The sequence below is a fragment of the Mus musculus genome, chromosome 6 (assembly GCF_000001635.26).
Source record: "Mus musculus strain C57BL/6J chromosome 6, GRCm38.p6 C57BL/6J".
NCBI lineage: Eukaryota > Metazoa > Chordata > Mammalia > Rodentia > Muridae > Mus > Mus musculus.
Window position 1 is genome coordinate 24,510,314 of NC_000072.6, and position 20,674 is coordinate 24,530,987.

The 20,674-nt window shown below is 41.2% G+C and overlaps 3 protein-coding genes across 5 annotated transcripts in view; 1 reads left to right on the forward strand and 2 right to left on the reverse strand.

Moving 5' to 3' along the window:
* Positions 1-4,754, reverse strand: part of Iqub (IQ motif and ubiquitin domain containing) — a 70,203-nt gene extending 65,449 nt beyond the window's left edge. Inside the window, exon 1 of the mRNA NM_172535.3 lies at positions 4,667-4,754. The gene's annotated coding sequence lies outside the window, so the exon portion shown is untranslated. The remainder of the gene's footprint in view (positions 1-4,666) is intronic.
* A 3,594-nt stretch (positions 4,755-8,348) lies between these two features.
* Positions 8,349-17,377, reverse strand: Ndufa5 (NADH:ubiquinone oxidoreductase subunit A5). 3 transcript variants are annotated; one of them, NR_154219.1, is made up of 5 exons: positions 17,147-17,213; positions 16,960-17,004; positions 12,346-12,462; positions 8,879-8,944; positions 8,349-8,511 (listed from the first exon to the last, which is right to left on the reverse strand). NR_154219.1 is itself a non-coding variant. In NM_026614.3 (5 exons), the coding sequence occupies exons 1-5, from the start codon at positions 17,231-17,233 to the stop codon at positions 8,410-8,412; spliced, it is 351 nt and encodes a 116-aa protein (NP_080890.1). In that variant the 5' UTR covers positions 17,234-17,377; the 3' UTR covers positions 8,349-8,409. The 3 variants fall into 3 exon arrangements, 2 of the variants coding, with proteins under 2 accessions (NP_080890.1, NP_001297997.1); NM_026614.3 differs by having other exon boundaries at positions 17,213-17,377; NM_001311068.2 differs by lacking the exon at positions 12,346-12,462 and having other exon boundaries at positions 17,213-17,377.
* Positions 17,378-17,830: 453 nt separating this feature from the next.
* Asb15 (ankyrin repeat and SOCS box-containing 15) overlaps positions 17,831-20,674 on the forward strand; it is a 45,021-nt gene continuing 42,177 nt past the window's right edge. Inside the window, exon 1 of the mRNA NM_080847.3 lies at positions 17,831-17,956. The gene's annotated coding sequence lies outside the window, so the exon portion shown is untranslated. The remainder of the gene's footprint in view (positions 17,957-20,674) is intronic.

Below are 20,674 nucleotides of genomic sequence, written 5' to 3' on the forward strand. Positions count from 1 at the left end.
AAAGGGCTTGACCATTTCTTTCAGAATATATAATATGGTATTTATGCTTTTGCCAATAGAAAGGATTCAATATTTCAAGAGAGCCAGCCAGACAATGTACCCTGGATAAAAAGTACACTCTGCATTAGCTCTGCTCTCACAAATAGAAGCAGAGACCTCAATGACCTCTGACCCCACATAGATATCCTTTCAACTGTAGGACATGCTGCAGGCTAATTTGAGTCAAAGTTACAGTAACCGAGGACTTGACCTTGGGAAGCAAAATGACAGTGCCTCAGTGTTTAGCCCAATGTGGTCCAGGTCATCCCAAAGCCAGTGTGCATAATGATTAGTTGAGAGCAGGAGGAGCCAGGACAGAAAGAAGTCAATCAATAGAAGGGGGAATTTCTATAGCTCTGCCCAGTGCAGATTAAACCCAGCAGTCTGAGGGGTAGAGTGAGGGGTAAAATCTCTTTCTGGCTCTTCCATTTTGAGTACTATCCTTATGGGAAAACAAAAAATAATAGAATTATCCCCCTACTAGAAGATGAGTTATCTCCATTCTAGAAGATGCATACACACACACACACACACACACACACACACACACACATAAAATATACAATTGTTGAAGTAGACAGATATGATATAAAGCTTCCTGTTGACAGAGGCAATCTGCCACAGATGGACCCTGGATGTCCTTTTTGGCCCTTAACTCAGTGTGACAAAGTAGAGGCTATGACCACTGCTTACACTATTACTTTGGGGGTTTGGTTTACTGGGGGAGAGAAATCCAGGGGAGGGGAGGGGAGGGGAGGGGAGGGGAGGGGAGGGGAGGGGAGGGGAGGGAAGGGAAGGGAAGGGAAGGGAAGGGAAGGGAAGGGAAGGGAAGGGAAGGGAAGGGAAGGGAAGGGAAGGGAAGGGAAGGGAAGGGAAGGGAAGGGAAGAGAAGGGAAGAGGAGAAGCCTCTTCTTCAAACAATAACAGGATTTCTTTGGTTTACAATAAGCATTGAGAGTACCATGTACAGCTATCCATGCAGTCTCACTACACTGGTATGGGTTTGGACTGAGTGTGTAACCTCATGCGAGGTTGGCTTTACATGATTCTAGAAGAATTTTTTTTAGATATTTACTTTATTTACATTTCAAATGTTGTCCCCTTTCCTGGTTTCCCTCCCCCTCTGCCTACTACCAACCCACCCATGCCTGCTTCCTGGCCCTGGCATTTCCCTATAATGGGGCATGGAGCCTTCACAGGACCAAGGGCCTCTCCTCCTATTGATGATTGACTAGGCCACCCTCTACTACATATGCAGCTGGAGCCATGAGCCCCACCATCTGTACTCGTTGGTTGGTGGTTTAGTCTCTGGGAGTTCTGGGGGTACTGGTTGGTTCATATTGTTGTTCCCCCTATGGGGCTGCTAACCCCTTCAGCTCTTGGGTCCTTTCTCTAGCTCCTTCATTGGGGACCCTGTGCTCAGTCCAATGGATGGCTATGAGCATCCACTTCTGTATTTCTCAGGCACTGGCAGAGCCTCTCAGGAGACAGCTATATCAGGCTCCCGTCAGCAAGCACTTGTTGGCATCCACAACAGTGTCTGGTTTTGATGACTGTATATGGGATGGATCCCCAGGGTCTCTGGATGTTCTTTCTATCAGTCTCTGCTCCACAGTTTGTCTCTTTAACTCTTTTCATGGGCATTTAGTTCCCTCTTCTAAGAAGGATAGAAGCATCCACACTTTGGTCTTCCTTCTTCATGAGTTTCATGCGGTTTGTGAATTGTATCTTGGGGGTTCCAAGCTTCTTTAAATGATGGAACCTAGTGGGAAGTCACCAGGGTGCTCCCTTCAGGAGGGACTGAGGCAACTATCCTAAGATCCTGAGATTGATGTTTTAAAAAGAAAGGTAGCTTTATCTAACTCACAGTCCTGAAGACTGAAAGCCCAAGCAACATGGTGCCAATCTGACAAGAGATCCTCTGACTGTATCACCTCATTTCAGGCGGCACCATGGCACCATAATGACAGGAATGCTCTTGGGACTGCCAATTCCATCAACACAAACAAGCTGATATTTGTTTGCCCCACTATATGCGACAGGTGGTCACCTCCCGAAGCTAAACGCTAATTTCACAATCAGAAACTGTCCTGTATTTGGTAGTCTGAAACACGGGAATGATTTAAAATGGGGTAGAGTGTATCCAGCAGGTTTCCATCTTCAGTCTGCTGCTAATTAATAACTATTCCTAACACTCCCCATATGTCTATTAACACACTCCACTTGCACACAGAAATGTGTATAAACACTCACCGCAGCAAGTTTTACATGTAAATGATCAAGCACACATATTACAGGACGAGCTGGAAGTGCAGGGATGCTCCTAGCATAAATAGTATCAACAGCATCCCAGGTACGATTTGAAAAGATGTTCTTAATTAGCTTTCAACTTTCTAAACTTTAGTACAGTTTTTAATAACAAAAGCCAGGAAGGGGAATTTAAAGATAACTATTTTGTAATTCTAATTTTGTCATGACCAAATTTGGGTTTGGTGGTGAGTAAGTACATAAAATCTATTCAGTCTGGGAAGTGTCAAATTGTATGAGAGGGTCCACAACTTCTACTCCGGATGCCTGTTCTCATGGCACAGAAGTTCACTGAGTTTTATAGACTTTGGGTCTGCTTAATTTTGATTTGCGGTGTTTTTATTCATTTGCAAGTTTTTCAATTAATGTTAAAAGAGTACTGTTAATTAAGTTAATATAGTTTTTAAGAACACAGAATATGCTTAAAAGGAAAAAAAATTAAGCCAGTAGAACAGAAAGGGAGAAAATAAACAGTGAAATAAACCTCTATTGTTAATACTCTAGTTTTACTTCTTAGAGTCAAGCAATATAATTTTACAAATTGTTCCTTGATGAATTTATAATTGGAACCCTATATCCTAAAATATATAAACTTTTCTGCGTTTTTAAACATTGATGCAGCTTTGTGGGTTTTACTCATTCTGTATTTAACATTTTAAAGTACTATGTCTACCTCATTTGTCTCAATAATTGTACAGTAACTTCATTACAGAGACAAGTAAGCCACAGTATATTCTATTGTTGCTCTACTGATGAACATTTAAACTGTCTTCTTTTTTTTAAGATTTTATTTATTTTATGTATATGAGTACACGGTAGCTGTTTTCAGACACAGCAGAGGAGGGCATCGGATCTTATTACAGATGGTTGTGAGCCACCCATGTGGTTGCTGGGAATTGAACTCAGGACCTCAGGAAGAAGAGTCAGTGCTCTTAACCACTAAGCCATCTCTCCAGCCCCCTGTCTTCAATTTTTATACAAGTAGAAAATAGGGCTGCAACAAATGTACATCGTCTTATTTACAAATTTAAACACACTATGAAAGAAGTTTCTATAATTAGGTGAAAAGACACAAAGATCTCCATTAAAGTCCATAAATAAAATTCTTTTCTTAAAATTTGACACTGTATTCCAGCCCTTTGATATTTGTGTGGAGGGAAGGTCTGAAATGGTTTTAAGATGTTTACAATTCAGTGTTTCATTGTTAAAGTATGCGGTGGTTTGAGGAAGAATGGCCCCTATAGGCTCATATAGTTGAATCCTTAGTCACCAGGGAGTGGAACGCTTTGATAGGATTAGAAGGATTTGGAGGTATGACCTTGTCAGAGGGTATGTCACTGGGGGTGGGCTTTGAGGTGTCAAAAGCTCATGCCTCTCTGCCCACCACCCTCTTTCTCCCTGGGGACCAGGATGTAGTACTCTCAGCTATTGCTCTAGTACCAGGCCTGTATGCTCACCCACCATGATGAGAAGGGACTAACTTACTAAGTGTAAGCAAGCCTCCAATTAAGTGCTTTCTTTTCTAGGAGTTGGCTTGGTCATGGTGTCTCCTCAAAGCAATAGAACAATAACAAAGACAGAGTGTCACGCTATTGGATGGAGGTATGGACCTCTTGGCACAGCATCTCATTATGCATCCCAGACTGGCCTTAAACTTGCCATCCTCCTGCCTCATCTCCCCAGTGCTAAGGGCATGCATCTCCAAGGATGCTGAATTTCCTTCATTTTTATATATTATCCATTCAAATATGTTTCAGTCTTTATTTTACTTTTAAAATAAAACTCAGTGGCTATTAAGATTGTATATAAAAAGTCTGCCACTTCATTTCTTCCCATTAAAGCCTGCTACATGTAGAATACTGGTAAGACAGAGATTCTGTCTTGTCTTTTATTTTATAGGCCTACTGAAGTTTTTGTTAGTAGGTAAGACAATGACTGGAGGAAAGCAGCATTCCTGGTAAGGAAAGTCTAAAGGCTGAATTCCCTGCAGACTGGAAATGGTGTCCATAGACCAGTACCAGATGCGGGCACTCTCCTCTCCTTAGCACCCAGGAGGCGGGGTGGTGTAAACCTCCCAGAGTGATCTTGTTGATTCAAGATACCATATCAGTGGGGAGGGGGGTAACTAGAGAAGGGTCAAAAGCGGTGTGATGCTTTGTAAGTTTTCTGTTTTTAAGTAAAGTTAAGGAGCACTGTCCTCTGACCAGAGAGCCCTGTATCCAAGAGAGATCGGCACCCCTGCAAGGCCTAGCATGCCAGGCTCACCCCCAGTTAGAACCAGCAGCCATCTAGGAAAGGGCTGCCAAACGTGTCCTCTTACCTGTTCAAGAAATAGCTATCACAGACCAAGAGGCTTCACCAGTCCTCGGAAGCAGCTCCTTTCTGCTTAGATGTTCTGTTGCTGGCGTATCCTAGCAACTGCCAGCTTCCTCTGCCAGGGCACCGCCCCCGCGCAGTGGGAAAGGAAACAGCCAGCAAGAGCAAAAGCAGAGGAGCCAGAAGTAGAGATTGTTTGGCGCCAGGAACTGAGACCTAAAGATTATTCCAAGTTAACCTTTCTCCGGGAGTTCTCTCACACTTCTGAAAAGGCAGTCCTGTAAACAGTCTAAGCTCACGGGTTACCTTCTTTTAAAAATGCAAATGTGAACACTGAGAGACAGGGATTATAAAGGAACACAACTGTGTGCTACCTAAGTTCTTTTGTCCAGTTAAGATCTTTCCTTTAGCTTCCTGGCAGCCAGAAAGAACAGGAAGAATTAATAACTACTCTGCTTTTATAAGTCAGGAGAAGCAAAGCTTTTTCTATCACCACGTTCTTTAGTCTTAAAATCAGTTTTAGAGAAAGGATCAAATATGTTCCCTGCACAAATTTCATGTGGTTATCTCACAATAACAGCAAAGGTTTAGTAATATCATTAAGCATAGCACCGTATCTGTATTTCGAATAGCCAATGCAATGATTCTATTGAAGGATTGCTATTAGCACTGCCATACTATTTAAAAAAAAAAATGAAACACACAAAGATTAAATGAGAGCCAGTATTAAAATCCAATCTGAATCGAGAGCCCAGATTTTTTAAAACCCTTACTATGTGCTATGTTTAACATCCTTTGATATTTAAAGAGCTTAATGAAATTAAAAAACGTGTTATAAAGTCCATTCCCCTCATTATAAAAGCCGTTGCCTTCTTTATACCTTGTTGCTACAAATCCACTCTCATCAATTTGCTGACATCACTTTCCCACCCCATCACTTTCAAAGGCTTATCATTCATTATTCTCCTGTTAGGGGCAGTATGCAAACACCAGGGTTAGGAATAGAGGCAGCAGAAAAATTCATATTCTTTCCACTGCTAAATGTAGCTTGATACCCACCACCTGTCTTAATAACTTACTGATAATGTACTACAAACTTAGCTTTATAGAATGTACTTTTCTTAGATGGTCTATCTACATAGGTTACTTGGATAGGTTACTAACACATCAAAGGCACACACACACACACACACACACTTTCTATCTCACAAATACATAAACGTGCTTGGCTATAAAAATGTCGATGTCCCCTGAATGAAAACAGCAATAGAAAAATAGTATTAATCAGAAAATAAAAACAAATCCATGCTTTTTTTTTATCCAATTTTACTTTTTATCCTAAATCTATGCCCTTGCTTAGGTCTTGTTCAAAATGTCATCTTGCACTTAGTCATAGGCTGTTCCTTTTAATGTGCTTCCACTTTTACAAAGTCGCCACCTAGTGGCTTTATGAAATCAAGCATTTCAAAGTAACTCCACATGGAAATGTATCTCTATAAAAAACAGGTAAGTAGAAAAACTATTAGAATAATTATTTATAATACTAAAGACCTAAACAGGTAAGTAGGAAAACTATTATAATGGATATTTATAATACCAAAGACCTAAAAATTGTTTTGAACTTATCCCTGACTTAATTTGCATCATTTGTGAACTTGTGAAGCCCCATCCTCTTGAAATTTTTGAGGTCCACCAGATGTTCAAGATGTCACTGAATTTTGAAAGATAATGTAGATAGTTTGTACTGATGCATCTTCAGTCCTCAATCAAATACATGGACAGCTGTGACAAAAGCACTTGTTCATACTAAAGTGGGTAGAGACCACAAACAGCCTTGTAGCAACTTAGGTTGGGTTTACTTACAAATGAGCTATGGAAAACTTTCTCTTGCAGAGATCTGAAGGCCTGTTTTACTCTGGAGAAAGGAATCCAAAGAGTAAAATGTGATATTCTGTAACAAGTAGTATATGTTTATCTCTAAGAAAGCTACAAGGTCAGAGAGAGAGAGAGAGAGAGAGAGAGAGAATGAATATGAATCATGGTACCTGAAGCATATCTTGCAATTTACAATCATATACAGAAATTAATATAGCATTGTTATACTTAGATATGCAACATTTGAAGACTGCTTTGAAAATTAACTAACAGTGTAGGGAACACAATTATGAGTTCTATGGCACATTCAAAACACACTCTGTCTTTACTCATGTGGTTTGCTATGTTCCCATTCCACACAGCCATGTACACAGAATATTCTGGAGTAGCAGCTCAGTCTGTGTCCCGGGTAGAGCTCTTAGCTTTCTCAGCTCTTCTTGCACACGCGCTATGAAAAACCAAGGAATTCACACCAGGAACCTGGAGAGAGGCAGTCTGTAGAATGCTTGATTTGCAAGAACCTAAATTTGCCTTCTAGAAGCTATGTTTACAAAACAAAGCAGAGTTGTGGCATATATTTGTAGTTCCAATGCAGAACCTTCCTAAGACAATGAGATAATTCTGTCTTAAAAAAAAAAGTAAATTAAAAGAAGATATGAATGCTGCTTGGGAAATAACACACTTCAAGTTGTCCTATGGTTTTGCGTGCGCGCGCGCACGCGCGCACACACACACACTTGGAAATAACACACTTCAAGTTGTCCTATGGTTTTGCGCGCGCGCACACACACACACACACACACACACACAGTGTGCTTGCCTCACTTGTGTGAAGGCCTAGGTTCAATTTCAAGCACCATTAAACACACGCACACTTCTGATTCAAGGATGGACTATGTTCCACTAACTAGTTTTAGTTGACTACCTTTAAAGAGACTTTTCCGTAGTCTCCATCAACTAACTTCAATCTGAATGTATAATTTAGGATCTCACTATCCAGGTTTTTATGGAAAACTTTAATGTAAACAAAAATGTGTGATGTTTGGCATATTCACTAATGTCCAGCGCATGCGTATACAAGGGCATAACTTGTATACCTCTAAGAAGCTATCAGTAGACTTTACATGAGCCTTGCCCCACGAATGTAAATTTGCATCCTTTTAAAGAAACACCCAGACTTAGCAGCACTCTTCTTTAGGAAAGGGAGAAAAATCAGGACAAGCCTTCTTCTGTTCTGCAAATCTGGAAGTCGAGGGTGAGACTAGGGGCACAATGGAAACTGCCTCTTGCTGGAAGTCACACACAACGGATGTAGCCTCCAGTAAGTGCAGCCTATCACTCTAGTAGGGTATTATGTACTGTTTGTTCAGGAAAGTCCCAGTGTATACCCGTCATCTTTATGAAACCATTACACACCCATTCACAATCGCCCCAAGCTGAATATATCTATGGTTATCCAAGGTAAACGTCATTTTCATTCCAACAGGAAGACTGTCCGGGACCTGGAATATTCAGCCTTAAGTCCAGATGTGCAAAGCAAGGACAGGAGACACCAATGTTGAAAGTCAGTTTCTTGTCTGCTGAACTACGTCTGTCAAAGATGCCCAACACTAACAGGAGAAATTCAATGAAGAATGACAGAGGCACAGCATGCTCACTGTGTGACATTGGAAATGAAGAAGAGCAAGCCAGGGTGCCAGTGCTAAAGGACTCAGAAGACGGCGTTGTCTTAACCAATGTTGTTCCCTAAGCATCTCCAAAATACAATACACACTACTTCCTTTAAGTAAGAAGTCAATAACATGGACACATTTTAGCATCACAGAGCATTTAATTGCACATTTAATTCCCATCCACCATCTGACACTGAGGTCATATTGGCCACTTCCACTGGTTAGCAGGCGGCTCTTCCACCAATGGCTCCCATGGCTTCCACTTCAACATTTTCCTTGCCAGACTTAGTTCTTTTTCAGCCTGTTAATAAAGAAAATTGAAAAATAAGCTCATCTGATTAATTATTCCAGAGGTATTTTCAGAATAATGGCAAGAAGTTAACTGCTAGAACACAGACCTTCATAGTCAGGATTCTAAAGTCATGATATAGTACACCATCAAATACTGAATATTACACAAATTTCACAGTCACTACTAAGAAAGGTCACCTCTGAGTTCTGAGATTGAAATCTGTAGGAATTAGTGTTCATAAGCTCTTAGACACTTAAAAGCTTGTCCTCATCCACATCTGTGGCTTTCAAATTTCACCCAAGGTCTCCCTTAGCCACAGGCTGCAAGTCAAACCCAGTACTAGACGCCCAAGCATTAAATGTCCAATGCTCTTTACCTGAAGAATCACCTCTTCCACTTCACCACCCTGAAGCAAGGCTTCTAATTTTTTAACATCTGGCTCCTATAATTTCAAGAAGAAAAGAAAAAAAGGCTAAACACAGAAGCACATATGAATATTTTAATATCCTGTATGTTAAAAAGCCATTTATAAAAGCCCTTACAAGTAAATTTTCTCTCACTATGGTTTTATGTTTTATCAAAATTTGATAGAAATTCATTTCACTTCTCTGCTATTTCGTTACTTTTGTCTTAATATTAAAAATTATTAAAGTATTCTTAACAAAGGTAAGACAAATGATGCACAACTTAGTCTTTCTAAAATAGATTTTCAAATATTTTATTTTTGTAATTATTTTCTATACTTCATGTAAAAGAATTAACAATAAATGCTATCATATGAAAAAAAACCCTCTTCTGAGTATATACCAAATAGTGAATAAATAAACAAACAACATTATAGCAGCCACAAATTACAACCCCAAACTAGAAATAACCTAAATTACCACCAATAGAACTGATCTGTTAATTATGGTACTGAGATATAATAGACTACTACATAGCAATGATAAGGGGCATATAACTATATGGTATAACTCATATAGTTACTTCAAATATACTATTAAGTAGGAAAATATAGACATGAATGGGTATATGAAAACTATTCCATTCCTAAAAAGTTTAGAAATAGAAAAATAAAAAATAAAACAGTAGTTATCATTCGGAAGTTAGTAACTTTGGAAAAAGTATTTTGGTGATGTGGAAATGTCACTTTTTTGCCTGGTATTAATTAGAATGTGTTGATTCTGAAAATCCATCAAACCCTACACTTGTGACTTCTGCATATTTTAAATGTACACTATTCTATACTTCAAGAAAATTGTTAACATGGTACCTAAGGAAATTTTTTTCTAATAAGCCGAATTTTTTGAAATCCAGACACTGTCATTTATACATATATATGTAAATAAGACAGTCATTATCAGGGTGTTTTTGTTCCAAAAATGAAAAGAGTGTTAACAATAACAACCTTTACTTCTGATGGTATGGGAAAGCAGAACCCATGAGGTAATGTTCAGGTGCTGAACTACACCCTCAGGTTTTTGGAGCGTGCACATTCAAACAAGTCAAACAAGGTAACGGACATTCAAAGATGAAAATAAAGTAACTACAAAAATTAAGCTCCATGGAATCCACAGAACTGTATCAGCTTCAAACTGCTGAAGTGTAAGGCCTAACAAGATGATGGTAGATTAAGACCATAAACACAAGCTAGACCTTAGCAGACCTACAGACCAAGTCACAATTAACCTGTGAGACCGTAGTTCCCACCACGACTCTACCCTCCAACTCTATCAGTTAAAGCTGGGTTTCAGAAACTCGGAAAGAAACATGGGAAAATCACAAGATCTTTCTTCAACAGGAAAAAGACAAAATTTACAGCCTGAGAACACAGTCCAGCCCTGGCAATGAGGCACTACAAATAAATAATTTAAAAGCAGCTGAAGTGACAGCAAAGATCTTAAGTTCCTATGTGAAGAGGCGATGCAGAGACCTGTGACACTGACTATGAACAAATCCAAAGACTTACAATGGTAAGCGAAAGGGAATTCTGAGAGAAGTGGGAGCCAACGTACACATCACAGACTACAGAAACAGCGATAAAAGGCAAGGGGGAGAAAAGGGAACACACAAGATAAATGAATAAGGGTCACTGAGCCGGAAAGCTGAGCAAGAATCCAAGGTAGTGGGCGGACTCACAGATGAACAGCAGGGACATTCATATTCTGTGAGGGAACAAGACATCAGCTCATCTTCTTTAAGCAAATCAAGCTAACATTAACCTCATAAGTTCCTTCCACACTTGGCAAGCTAAGACTCAGGTAAGTTAAAGCTCACACTGCTATTTAACTCTCAGGAAGAGGATTTACTGACTGACCTTTTGGTGACCTAATAATAATTCATTTTCAGTTATCACTTGTGCCTGGGTGAACACTTTATTAATTCTTCAAAGTCTGAAATAACTGAGGATGAAACTCAGTCACAGTTGGACAGAGTCCTGTGCAGCATGTCACTTCTCTCACTGTCTCCCCACCAGATGCTGAACTTAAAGCTGTAAAATGTGCCATGTAGTTGGCCACCACAACAAAACACGTAGACTGGATTAAACATTGGAAATTTCAGCTGAGCCAGGTGATACACATGTGTAATCTCACCTATTCTGGCTACTGAGGCAGGAGGATTGCAAGCTTTAGGCATGCCTGAACCATACTTAGAGCAAGCTCAAGTTCTTCCTGAGCACTTTAGTGAAAGTTTGGTTTTATGTCAAAACAGAAAATAAAAGGAGGGACTGGGATAGGACGGTGTGCTTGCCTTACCTGTGTGAGCACCTAGGTTCAATCTCAAGCATCATCTCACACACACACACACACACACACACACACACACACACAATTTTCTAATAGTTAGAGAGAGAAGTCCAAAGTCACCGTGACAACCCAGTTGGGTCTATGAGGATTTCCTCTCAAGTCTCAAGTCCCAGACAGCTGATTCGTTGCTATGTGCTCTTACATCCTTCACTTGCTGGGCACTCGAGTGCAAGGGGCAAACACTGGCTGCCTAGTGTCTAATTTATATTTTATACACAAGCTAATTCTTATGGGGCCACGGCCCCTCCCTTATGAATTTAATTTTAATTATTTCCATTGATGATTTACTTCTAAATAAAGCAATACTATTATATACTAAAGCTTTGACATACAGACTTCTGGGGACAGAGTACTCAGTGTTAGTGACAACACTGTTCAGTGTAGCTTTGGGTAGATTTGAAAACCAAATGTGGCGCTCTTCCTATACAACAAAGTGCTTCGTTTATAGTATTAGCTGAACCCAGGGCTCATCCACGCTAGGAGTTCCACCACTGAGCCACACCTCTAGCCTTTTATTTTCAAACAGAGCCTCACAAAGTTACCCAGCCTGGCTTTGCACTTCCTCTGCAGCCCAAGACGGACTGAACTTGTGATCCTCCTGCCTCAGCCTCCTAGAAGCTGGGAATTATAGGCCTGCACCATCAGGCCCAGGAAAAGTACTTTTTTCAAATAATTGTCTTGATAGCTTTCTGTAACATCACCACCATCCAATTCTCCTGAGCTTTGTTCTCTACTGTGATTAGAGGTCGGGTGGATGATGCAAGAGTAAGAGGTAAATGATCACTGACAACCAGACAAGAAAAGAGGTACAAAGCACACCACAATGGGTCCAGTCTTCTTCCAGGCTGCCCTCCAACAGGCTTTATACAGTACTCAGTCAAAATACACACTTGCTGAATGCAAAGGAGAAAAAGCAGAGCAGCACTAAGGAAGAGTAGTACAAACTGAACGTTAAAACAAGCAACTGAAATACTCCTTACCAGCCATACTGCATGTACAAATCAACCCAACAAACCCAGCTGACTCAGCTACTTACCGCCTTGACCATATCCAGCTTCTCGTTGGTGATCTGTTCTGTGTATTTTCTATAGGCTGCATGTTTAGGAAAGTGCTTCAGAATATCAAGAGTCTTTGTATACAATATTGTGAGCCTCTGCAAAACCAAACCGTACACAGTTCAATAAGCTGAAATACCGCCAAAGTTTAGACAGAACACATTTATCTTACTGGAAAAACTAAGAGGATTCACAATTTTAAACAGGGCTTTACTAAAATTTATATTTATACTCAATCTCATTCTTTACAACCTAAGAAAAAGTAATATATAAATATGGAAATTCTTGCTATATGTGATAACATAAAAATTATGCGTGTATATATCAAAAGTAAAAGCCAAATTAACATATAGTTAATGGCCTTTTTGGAAATCAATCATTTATTAAAAGCAGAATTCCTCATCTTTAGGTAATGGATACTACAAATTGAACACATGCCAGGATGTGTTCAGAGATGCCAGGACTATAGGCAGACCACCATGGACAGCAGCAGATGTAGAATGAAGAAGCCTGAGCCTACCAGAGAAGTTGTTTATACTGAGGATCACAGAGCCTAAGGAGTGAGTCTACTCCAAGCTATCAGGAGCCCAGAAGGTCATGAGTACATTCCAGATGTCAGACAATGAGCTATTTACACTGTTGGGTTTTACTGTTCCAGTGATCTGGTTCTAACTGTATCCTGTTTTTCTTTCTTGGAATAGGAGAGTGAGTATGTAACTTGCTGATTTTATTAGTGTCCACAATTAAAGAGACTGTGGATAGCATGTGTATGCAGTATACATGCATATGTATGCATGGCCGCACATGTAAGCATGCAGGTCTGTATGGACGTGTGTGCTTGTGTATGTACAGAACCCAGGCTGGGCATCCACCTCCATCTCTTCCCACGTGATTCACTGAGGCAGGGTCTTGTGATTGAACCTAGAGTTTGCAGACAGGAATGGCCTAGCTATAGCTGACTCTAAAGATCCCACCTTTGCCTTCTGAATGTCAGAACTATAGGTAACTTCACACCAACACAACAGTTAAGTGGTTTCTGGGGATGTAAACTTGGCAAGTTGAAATTTTCTTTTTAAGAAATTTGAAAGGATGTGATCTGATTTAAACTATTAATTTTGGCACCATTTTAATTCTTACCCTCTCAAATTTATGAATATAATACATATATTCATCTTTAATATAGCATTTTATTAAGTTTCATTCTGACTCAAATTTTAAGGTTTTTGAACAAGATATGGCAGGGGCGGGGAGTGACTGGAGAGATGGCTCAGTAGTTAAAAGCACTGACTGCCCTTCTAGAAGACTTGGGTTCTATTCCCAGCATCTACACAGCAGCCTACAACATCTGGAACCCCAGTCCGAGGGGATGTGACACCTTCTTCACTGGCACCAGGCACACAAGTGGTGCATATGCACACATGCAGGCAAACCACTCATATACACAAATATGAAATAAATTGAAAACACATGTTTTTCATCTTTCAGGATGAGACCGAATGCATCTAGTCTTAGAGAAATTCACAGGAGAGTCAGAATGATCAGCATAGGACAGTGAAAAGAATAAAAAACTAACTGGGACACCTCTCACAGTAAAAAGAGACTACTCATCATTACGCCATAGAAGTAACCCAGAGCTGTCCTCTCAAGCAGGAATGCACTCACCCTACACCTGAGTGTATCAGTAATCACGAGCAATCACCACTTCTACAGAACACTTTTCCTTTTCCAGTAAGAATGAATTTTTCAGTGTTCCTATGTAGAGAGCACCATGTGTTGTTTGGATATAAAGACAGACTGGACATGGATCCCACTATATATATATATGAGTGTATACATAAGAGGCTGTATGGTAAAAAACAAAAGAGGAAAAGATGATTAACATCATAAAACACAAAGTCAACTTATGGCAGTCCAGGGTAAGATACAGGGCAGAGAGGGAGTGCTAAACAACAGAAGAGCCAACTACCTGCACTCACACAGCCCCACTGCCTGGTTGCCTAGACAATTTCTGTCCAGATGCCCTCATTCTTCATCTGTAAAATGTGCAGAACTTTATAGGATGCTGGATCAGAGCAGTACCAGCCACATATTGTCTCATTCCCAGTATTAGCATCCTATAAGGGAAGAATCACTCCAGCGGAAAATAGAATGGTTCATTAAAAAAATATACATCTGAGACAGAGTTTGGGGGATAGCGAGTGGAAAACTTGAAGATGTTGGAAAAAATAATTTATATATGAAGTAATAAAGAAATAGATGGCAAAAAAACCATCAAGAACATGAAGTAAATAGTGCATAGCTCTACAGCTGTGCTGTGCAGTAGGTAAACACGGTTAAAGAATACTTGAAATGAGATTATTCAGGCTAAAATATGATGTAAGTAAAATATACTGAAAAAAGGCTGCAGACTAGCATTAGTTTTCATCCTGATTATATCATGAAGTGATAGTTACGCTTAATGTTAGGTTACATCATAAAGAAGAACTTTCTAGAAAACTCTTAGCTTACACACGTGGTGCTCAGATCTCCTTGGAGAGCGCCTCACTAGAAATCACTATAAAGCAAGCACTTAGGAAATAAGTAAGCGGGAGAACAAGTTAGACTGCAGTGTTTTATAGCACAAGTCCAAGCACTTGGGCCTTTTTGTGGGGGAAACTAAAAGACTTAAGGACAAGGTTTGTGTTTAAGGAAAATCAACCTGGTGGTCGTGAGCTAAAGAACAATGGACACAGATCAGGAAGGGCAGGAATAAAGCTGCCGCAATGATTTGATCAAGAACAAGGACTTAAGCCGCAGTTGTATCTGATGGAAGACGAAAGAGGACAAACTGGAGACTGCTGCAGAAAAATGCAGCACAATTCACTACTAGGATAAATATGAAAGTAGAAGGTTTTGATATCAATAACAACATCCAAATTCAGAGCTGGGGACAGAACAATTCATATACCATCAAGAGACATTCAACCCATAGAGGAAGAATATCTAGAAATAGAAGTGTGAGTTTTGTTGTCCACAAGTCTGAAGTTCATAAAGACTGCAAGAAAGCCACTCAGTATTCACTATGTACTATGTACTAGTCAGAGTTCTAGCAGTGAACGCAAAATAAAGTCTTTGTGAAACCTGGAACAGACATGTCAGTGGAGCGTGGTCTGTTAAGTCATCTGGACAACCCCTAAAATAGAAAGCCACGGGAGGGTTTTAAAGAAAGATTTGCATACCCAACATGTTTTAGCACTTGCAAACCAGCTGAAAGAAAGCAGGGAAAAGCAGTTACAAGAGAAATGTAATTGTCACAGGGATAAGGATGGTGGCAGAAAAAATGGCAGCAGCCAAGGAGGTGATGAGATGTGAACAGAGGCTGCATAACCCAGGGGTCAACCCAGAGGATTTTCTTAGTGGCAAGTGAGGTGTGGGGTCATGCAAGCAATCCAGGACCATTTCAAATGAGACATCCCAGCTGGCTATGCTAACCCTTACCTAGCTGCCTGACACAAGTGAAGATGTCAACTAAGAGCATGTGTGTAATACATACATACACACACATGACTATAAAAGGTCAGTACTTGATATGGAAATATAAACGTTAACTGTTGTCTGTACCCCATGAGAGCCAACCTAAACCTAAAACCTGTCTAAGAGCTAGGTCTTCAATACTACAACATGGGGAAATGAAGGAACAACTGGAAAAGGCAAATAATTAGGGGGAAAGAAACAATAAACAATAAAACAAACAAACAAAAATCCCAAACTAAGAAACTTCGAAGCTCTGACATCCAGTAAACAAAGTACTTAATGCAGATTATCAAGAGTGTCAAAAATGCTTCACTTGGGTCAATGTGAGGGCACAGAGGGCAAAGGTGCCTGCCAACAGCCCCGTGACCTGAAAGATCCCCAGGATCTACAAGGTGCAAGGAGAGAGCCAACTTCAGAAAGTTGTTTTCTGACGGACAAACACTGGCATGCACACAAATAAATAAACGTAAGGATATTTTCAATGCCACTTTCGGTACAATTACGAGAAATGTGAACTGACTAGCAAATTTAGCATCACTGGTAACTCCTTAAAAAAAAAAAGTTTGGGCCTCGCTTAAGTGTACTCAAGGAGTAAGAGACAGTGAGCACTGACAACGCTTTCGAGTTATGTGTGTAGACGGGAAGGAAAGAAATGGTGCAATTGCTGAAAGGGGGGATAAATCACAGTGGTTTTGTTTAGGTTTGTTTGGTCTTGGTTGTTGTTTATGTTTCCCCAATGGATACCGAAGGAGGCAACCATGAGGACGACAGGGTCAGCCAGTGTGCGAAAGGCAAGGCAGAAATGTCGGTAGGGAAAGGATGGAAAATGAAAATGCGACTCTGAAGGGAGCTGAGAATACTCCACACCACTGACGCTAAGAGAATGCCGTGAAGAAACGCGTCTTAATTAAGAGGTCACGGCGAAGGCAAAAGGAGGCATTGCAAAAAGGATGCCACGGGGTCAGCGAAGCTCAGCGCTGCCCCGGAGGCCAGAGCTCACGGGGGTCTCGTTAATCTTGCAAGGGCAAGTTCGGTCGATCACAGTCTTGCTTGAGAAGGACGACACAAAAAGTCGCACTTACCTCGTGTGGAGTGTCGCACACCGCCAACCCCACCAGGCCAGTTGTCTGTGCAGAGACAAAACAGGACCGTGATGTTTACCGTAATCCCCTGGTTAGCCGACCCTCCCGACACAACTACGCACCCTGTCGCCCCCTGCCAGGACAGCGGAACACTCCCCCAACCCCTCCTCTTAGCGTCTCTGCCCACCGATGAGGGAGACGCGGCTGCCTACGGTCCCCATTCGCAGCATCACGGTGACCTCCACACGCTCACCTTTTTCAGCAAGCCCGCCATGACAGCGTCCAGCGCCTCCAGCGCACAGCCCTCTGGGAACCTTTCCCAAGCCCGCTCAATCGAGCGTCGATGCTGCCCCTGAGTCACCTAAGAACACTCTTGGCTCCAACCGCTCGGGCTGGGTAGGGGCAGCTCCCGCCCACCTAGGAGAGGTAGATTTGCGCCTGCGCAGCTCACACAAGCGGCTCCACGCAGGGCTTTGGTGTAGTAGAGACCGACTGACGTCTCTGAGTACTAAAGGTTAAGAAAAGCGCTACGCTACGGAAAAACTTGCAACGTAGTCACTGCAGGGACTTTGATTTTGCTCAGCCTTCGACTGCTATTTTACCCGGACTTCCTCAGGTTATGGAAATGAGGGTGGAAGCAGGCCTGAGCACCATGAAGAATGCTTTCCCTCCACGTGTGTGAATGCATACTCATAAGTGGAAATTATAAAGTGGAATTAACCATCTGATGCATCCGTTTTCTCTTGAGGAGACTGATGAATGAAAGGTTATGAAGTCGTAGTCTTTGTTCCAGTGGGTGTTTATGAGGTCATAGTCCCTGTTCTCTGTCCCTCCAGATCCCAAGAACATCTGTCATTGTTGAGTGTGTTCTAGAATGTGGAATCATGGCTTTATAAAAGATGCATGTGTTCTTTGTAACTTTGGATTCAAGCGTCTGCATGGCAGTATTTGCTAAAGACATCGAGAGTAGACAGACTTGACTGATCCAGGCTATGAGGTACTACAAAACGGATTGCTTCCATGCGGTACAAAAATAAGTAGATTTCTGAACCAACCTGTTGTAGAGGGCCACACTGAATGAAAGCTTGCTAGTGGTATTCTAAGCTAGAGACAGTAGAATTCGCTATAAAGGGACACATCCCGTGGCATCTGTGATATCAGAAGGGGATCTAGGAATGCATTAACAAACATTGCAAGAATAGAATGTTCTGGGTTCGCAGGTGGTAGAAGTGCACTGTATGGCCGACCCAGAGGAGTAAATGTCCCAGTTCTAGGAAAGGCGGATTTTAGGAAAGTTTGAAAATGCCAGAGAGGAGTTTGAGGCAGGAGAACTAGAGCCAAGCTCTCGACCTACTACATCTTACAGAATTTGCTCTTCAGGCCCTCTAACCTCCAACCTGAGCTGGAGCCTGTGGTTCTGCTTCTCAGTGGTTAGAGGCTTTATCGTGAGAGGTTCCATCTTAACAAAATTAGGTAGTTAATGAAATCCAGGGTTCTGATTCAACAGAGGAAAACAAAACAACAACAAAAACAAACAAACAAACAAAACTAGGAGAAACAACTGAAAGAGAGTGTCTTGGTGCCCAGGTAATGGTGAGGACATTTGCCCGAAGGGACATAACTTATCATTCCTGGCTTGTACCAGAAGTGATAACAATGCCAAACCAGACAGTTTACACCCCTCTCCAAAACCTAACTAGGCCTGTTTGAGTCATTAAGTTAACCACTTGGAGATTTTCTCTCATACCATTTGTTCAGAAAGAGGTTCAACAAAATTAATGAGTAAAATTGTCCAGTGTGACCATTTTCAAAAGGAATGAGCAGGGCACAGCCTGTCTCTGAGAGGGTGGTATTTATGTGGAAATGTGAGACCGAGTAAAGAACTGTTGTTACACAGAACCAGCTAAAGGATGCTGCATCCTGAAGGAACAGTCAGTGTAAGCATCCATGCTTCACTGAAGAATGATACTCCAGACTCTAATAGTATATAAGCACAAGGTGTTTTATTCTGCAGAAGTCCAGCATGTTGGAATCGCCCATTACCAAGATAGAGAGACAAGCAAGTGTACTCACAGGCCTGATTTAAAGCACATTAGGGCATTCTGGGGTAGATGACCCTTATCTTACTCCATCTCTAGGGACATTCCTTTACTATCTTGGGGGCTGGAAGCTGTTGCTGAGGAAGTAGCTGAGGAGGTCTGGGAACTGCTGCTGACCTCATTGTCCTTGCCTCAGGCCAGGTGGCAGGACAGTTTCTGAGGCCTGGACTTGCTTGGAATTGCCCAGTTCTTGGAAACAAAGATTTAGGCCTAGTCTCCTTAACTGCCACTCTGAAGCCTGACATGAGATCAGCCTAGCCTTCTCATCAGAACAGAGTCCTGTTCCCTGGACAGTTTCAAGGCCAAAATCACTTAACCAGAGCATCTCGTGGATAAATGAAAAACCTTCAACTGTCAGATCGCTCTGACTAAACTGCATTCTCCCACCTTTCACTCTAGCCAAGCCTACTTCTTTGGAAATTTTCCACTAAGGAAAAAAAAGAAAGAAACAATAACAAAAATGTTATGTTTACTAACAGCACTGGTCAAGACATTTAAAGAGCAGTACAATGGGGTAACAAAACAGTGTGGTGCCTGCTTTCAGAGGTGACAGGGAAATGAAGATGATCTGGGTTAACCACTGGGGCTAAGAAACATCAGAACCTCCCTAATTCTTCCTAAAATTATATATAAGCTTTTACAATGGTACAGGGTGGAATTCTCATACTAATCCACATGTTTTGAAAGCCTGGGTAAATAGTGTAATCATATTCTCCCCCACTACCTCAAAATGTCATAGTGAACATAGCTTTGGGGTCTAAGAGCTTCCTTGCTTGTAGTATACAATATTAAATAAAACAGAATATATAACGTATAATGAAGAAAGAAATAATCTTAGGAGTCTTTATATTTAAACAACTTGTCCTTTCTCTGCTACATATAATCCTGTGATACAAATATAGTTGAAGCATCTCAAATGCTGCCTCTTCCGGGTCCAGTTAATCCATGAGCCATACAGCTTTTTGACCAGCAGGTGGTGACAAAAGTTAATGACAATCTTCCATCACTTAGATAATGGAGGATTTTGCTGGTTGTTTTTTGTTTGGGGTGTGTGTGTGTGTGTGTGTGTGTGTGTGTGTGTGTGTGTGTGTTCTTTTACATGTTTTGGCACAGTCTTTGTGATGAAATATTGTCCGTACAGCATAAAAGAGTCTGGCCCAGAATATCTCAGCATCGTGTAGGTGGTGGGGGAAGAAAGTCCGTTTCAAAGTATCAGGGACTCAAAGCCCACGTGGCATTCAAACAATCATAGCTAATAGCAGTCAGTAACTAAAGAAGACTCGATCTTGTGACTTTGTATGTAACTTAAGTGTGTCCCATCACATGCATTTTTAATACAGACTGTGAGACTGACTTACGGGGCTGGAGAAATAAGGTGTTAAAGGAGTCAGTGCGTTGTCAGAACCTAGAATGAGAACGGGCTGGAGAAAGGTGCATATATTACAGTGTAATCCTGCTGAGCAAGAGGTATGGCAGGAATGTTCACAGCAGCTCGACACCAAAGGATGGGGAGGAAGGAAATTAAGTGGACTATACATCATATCTTAAGAGCATAGCTGTTTTTGTTGGCTGTGGGGAGCTGGCCAAGAGACTCTTAGGGAAACTGGGAGGGAAGC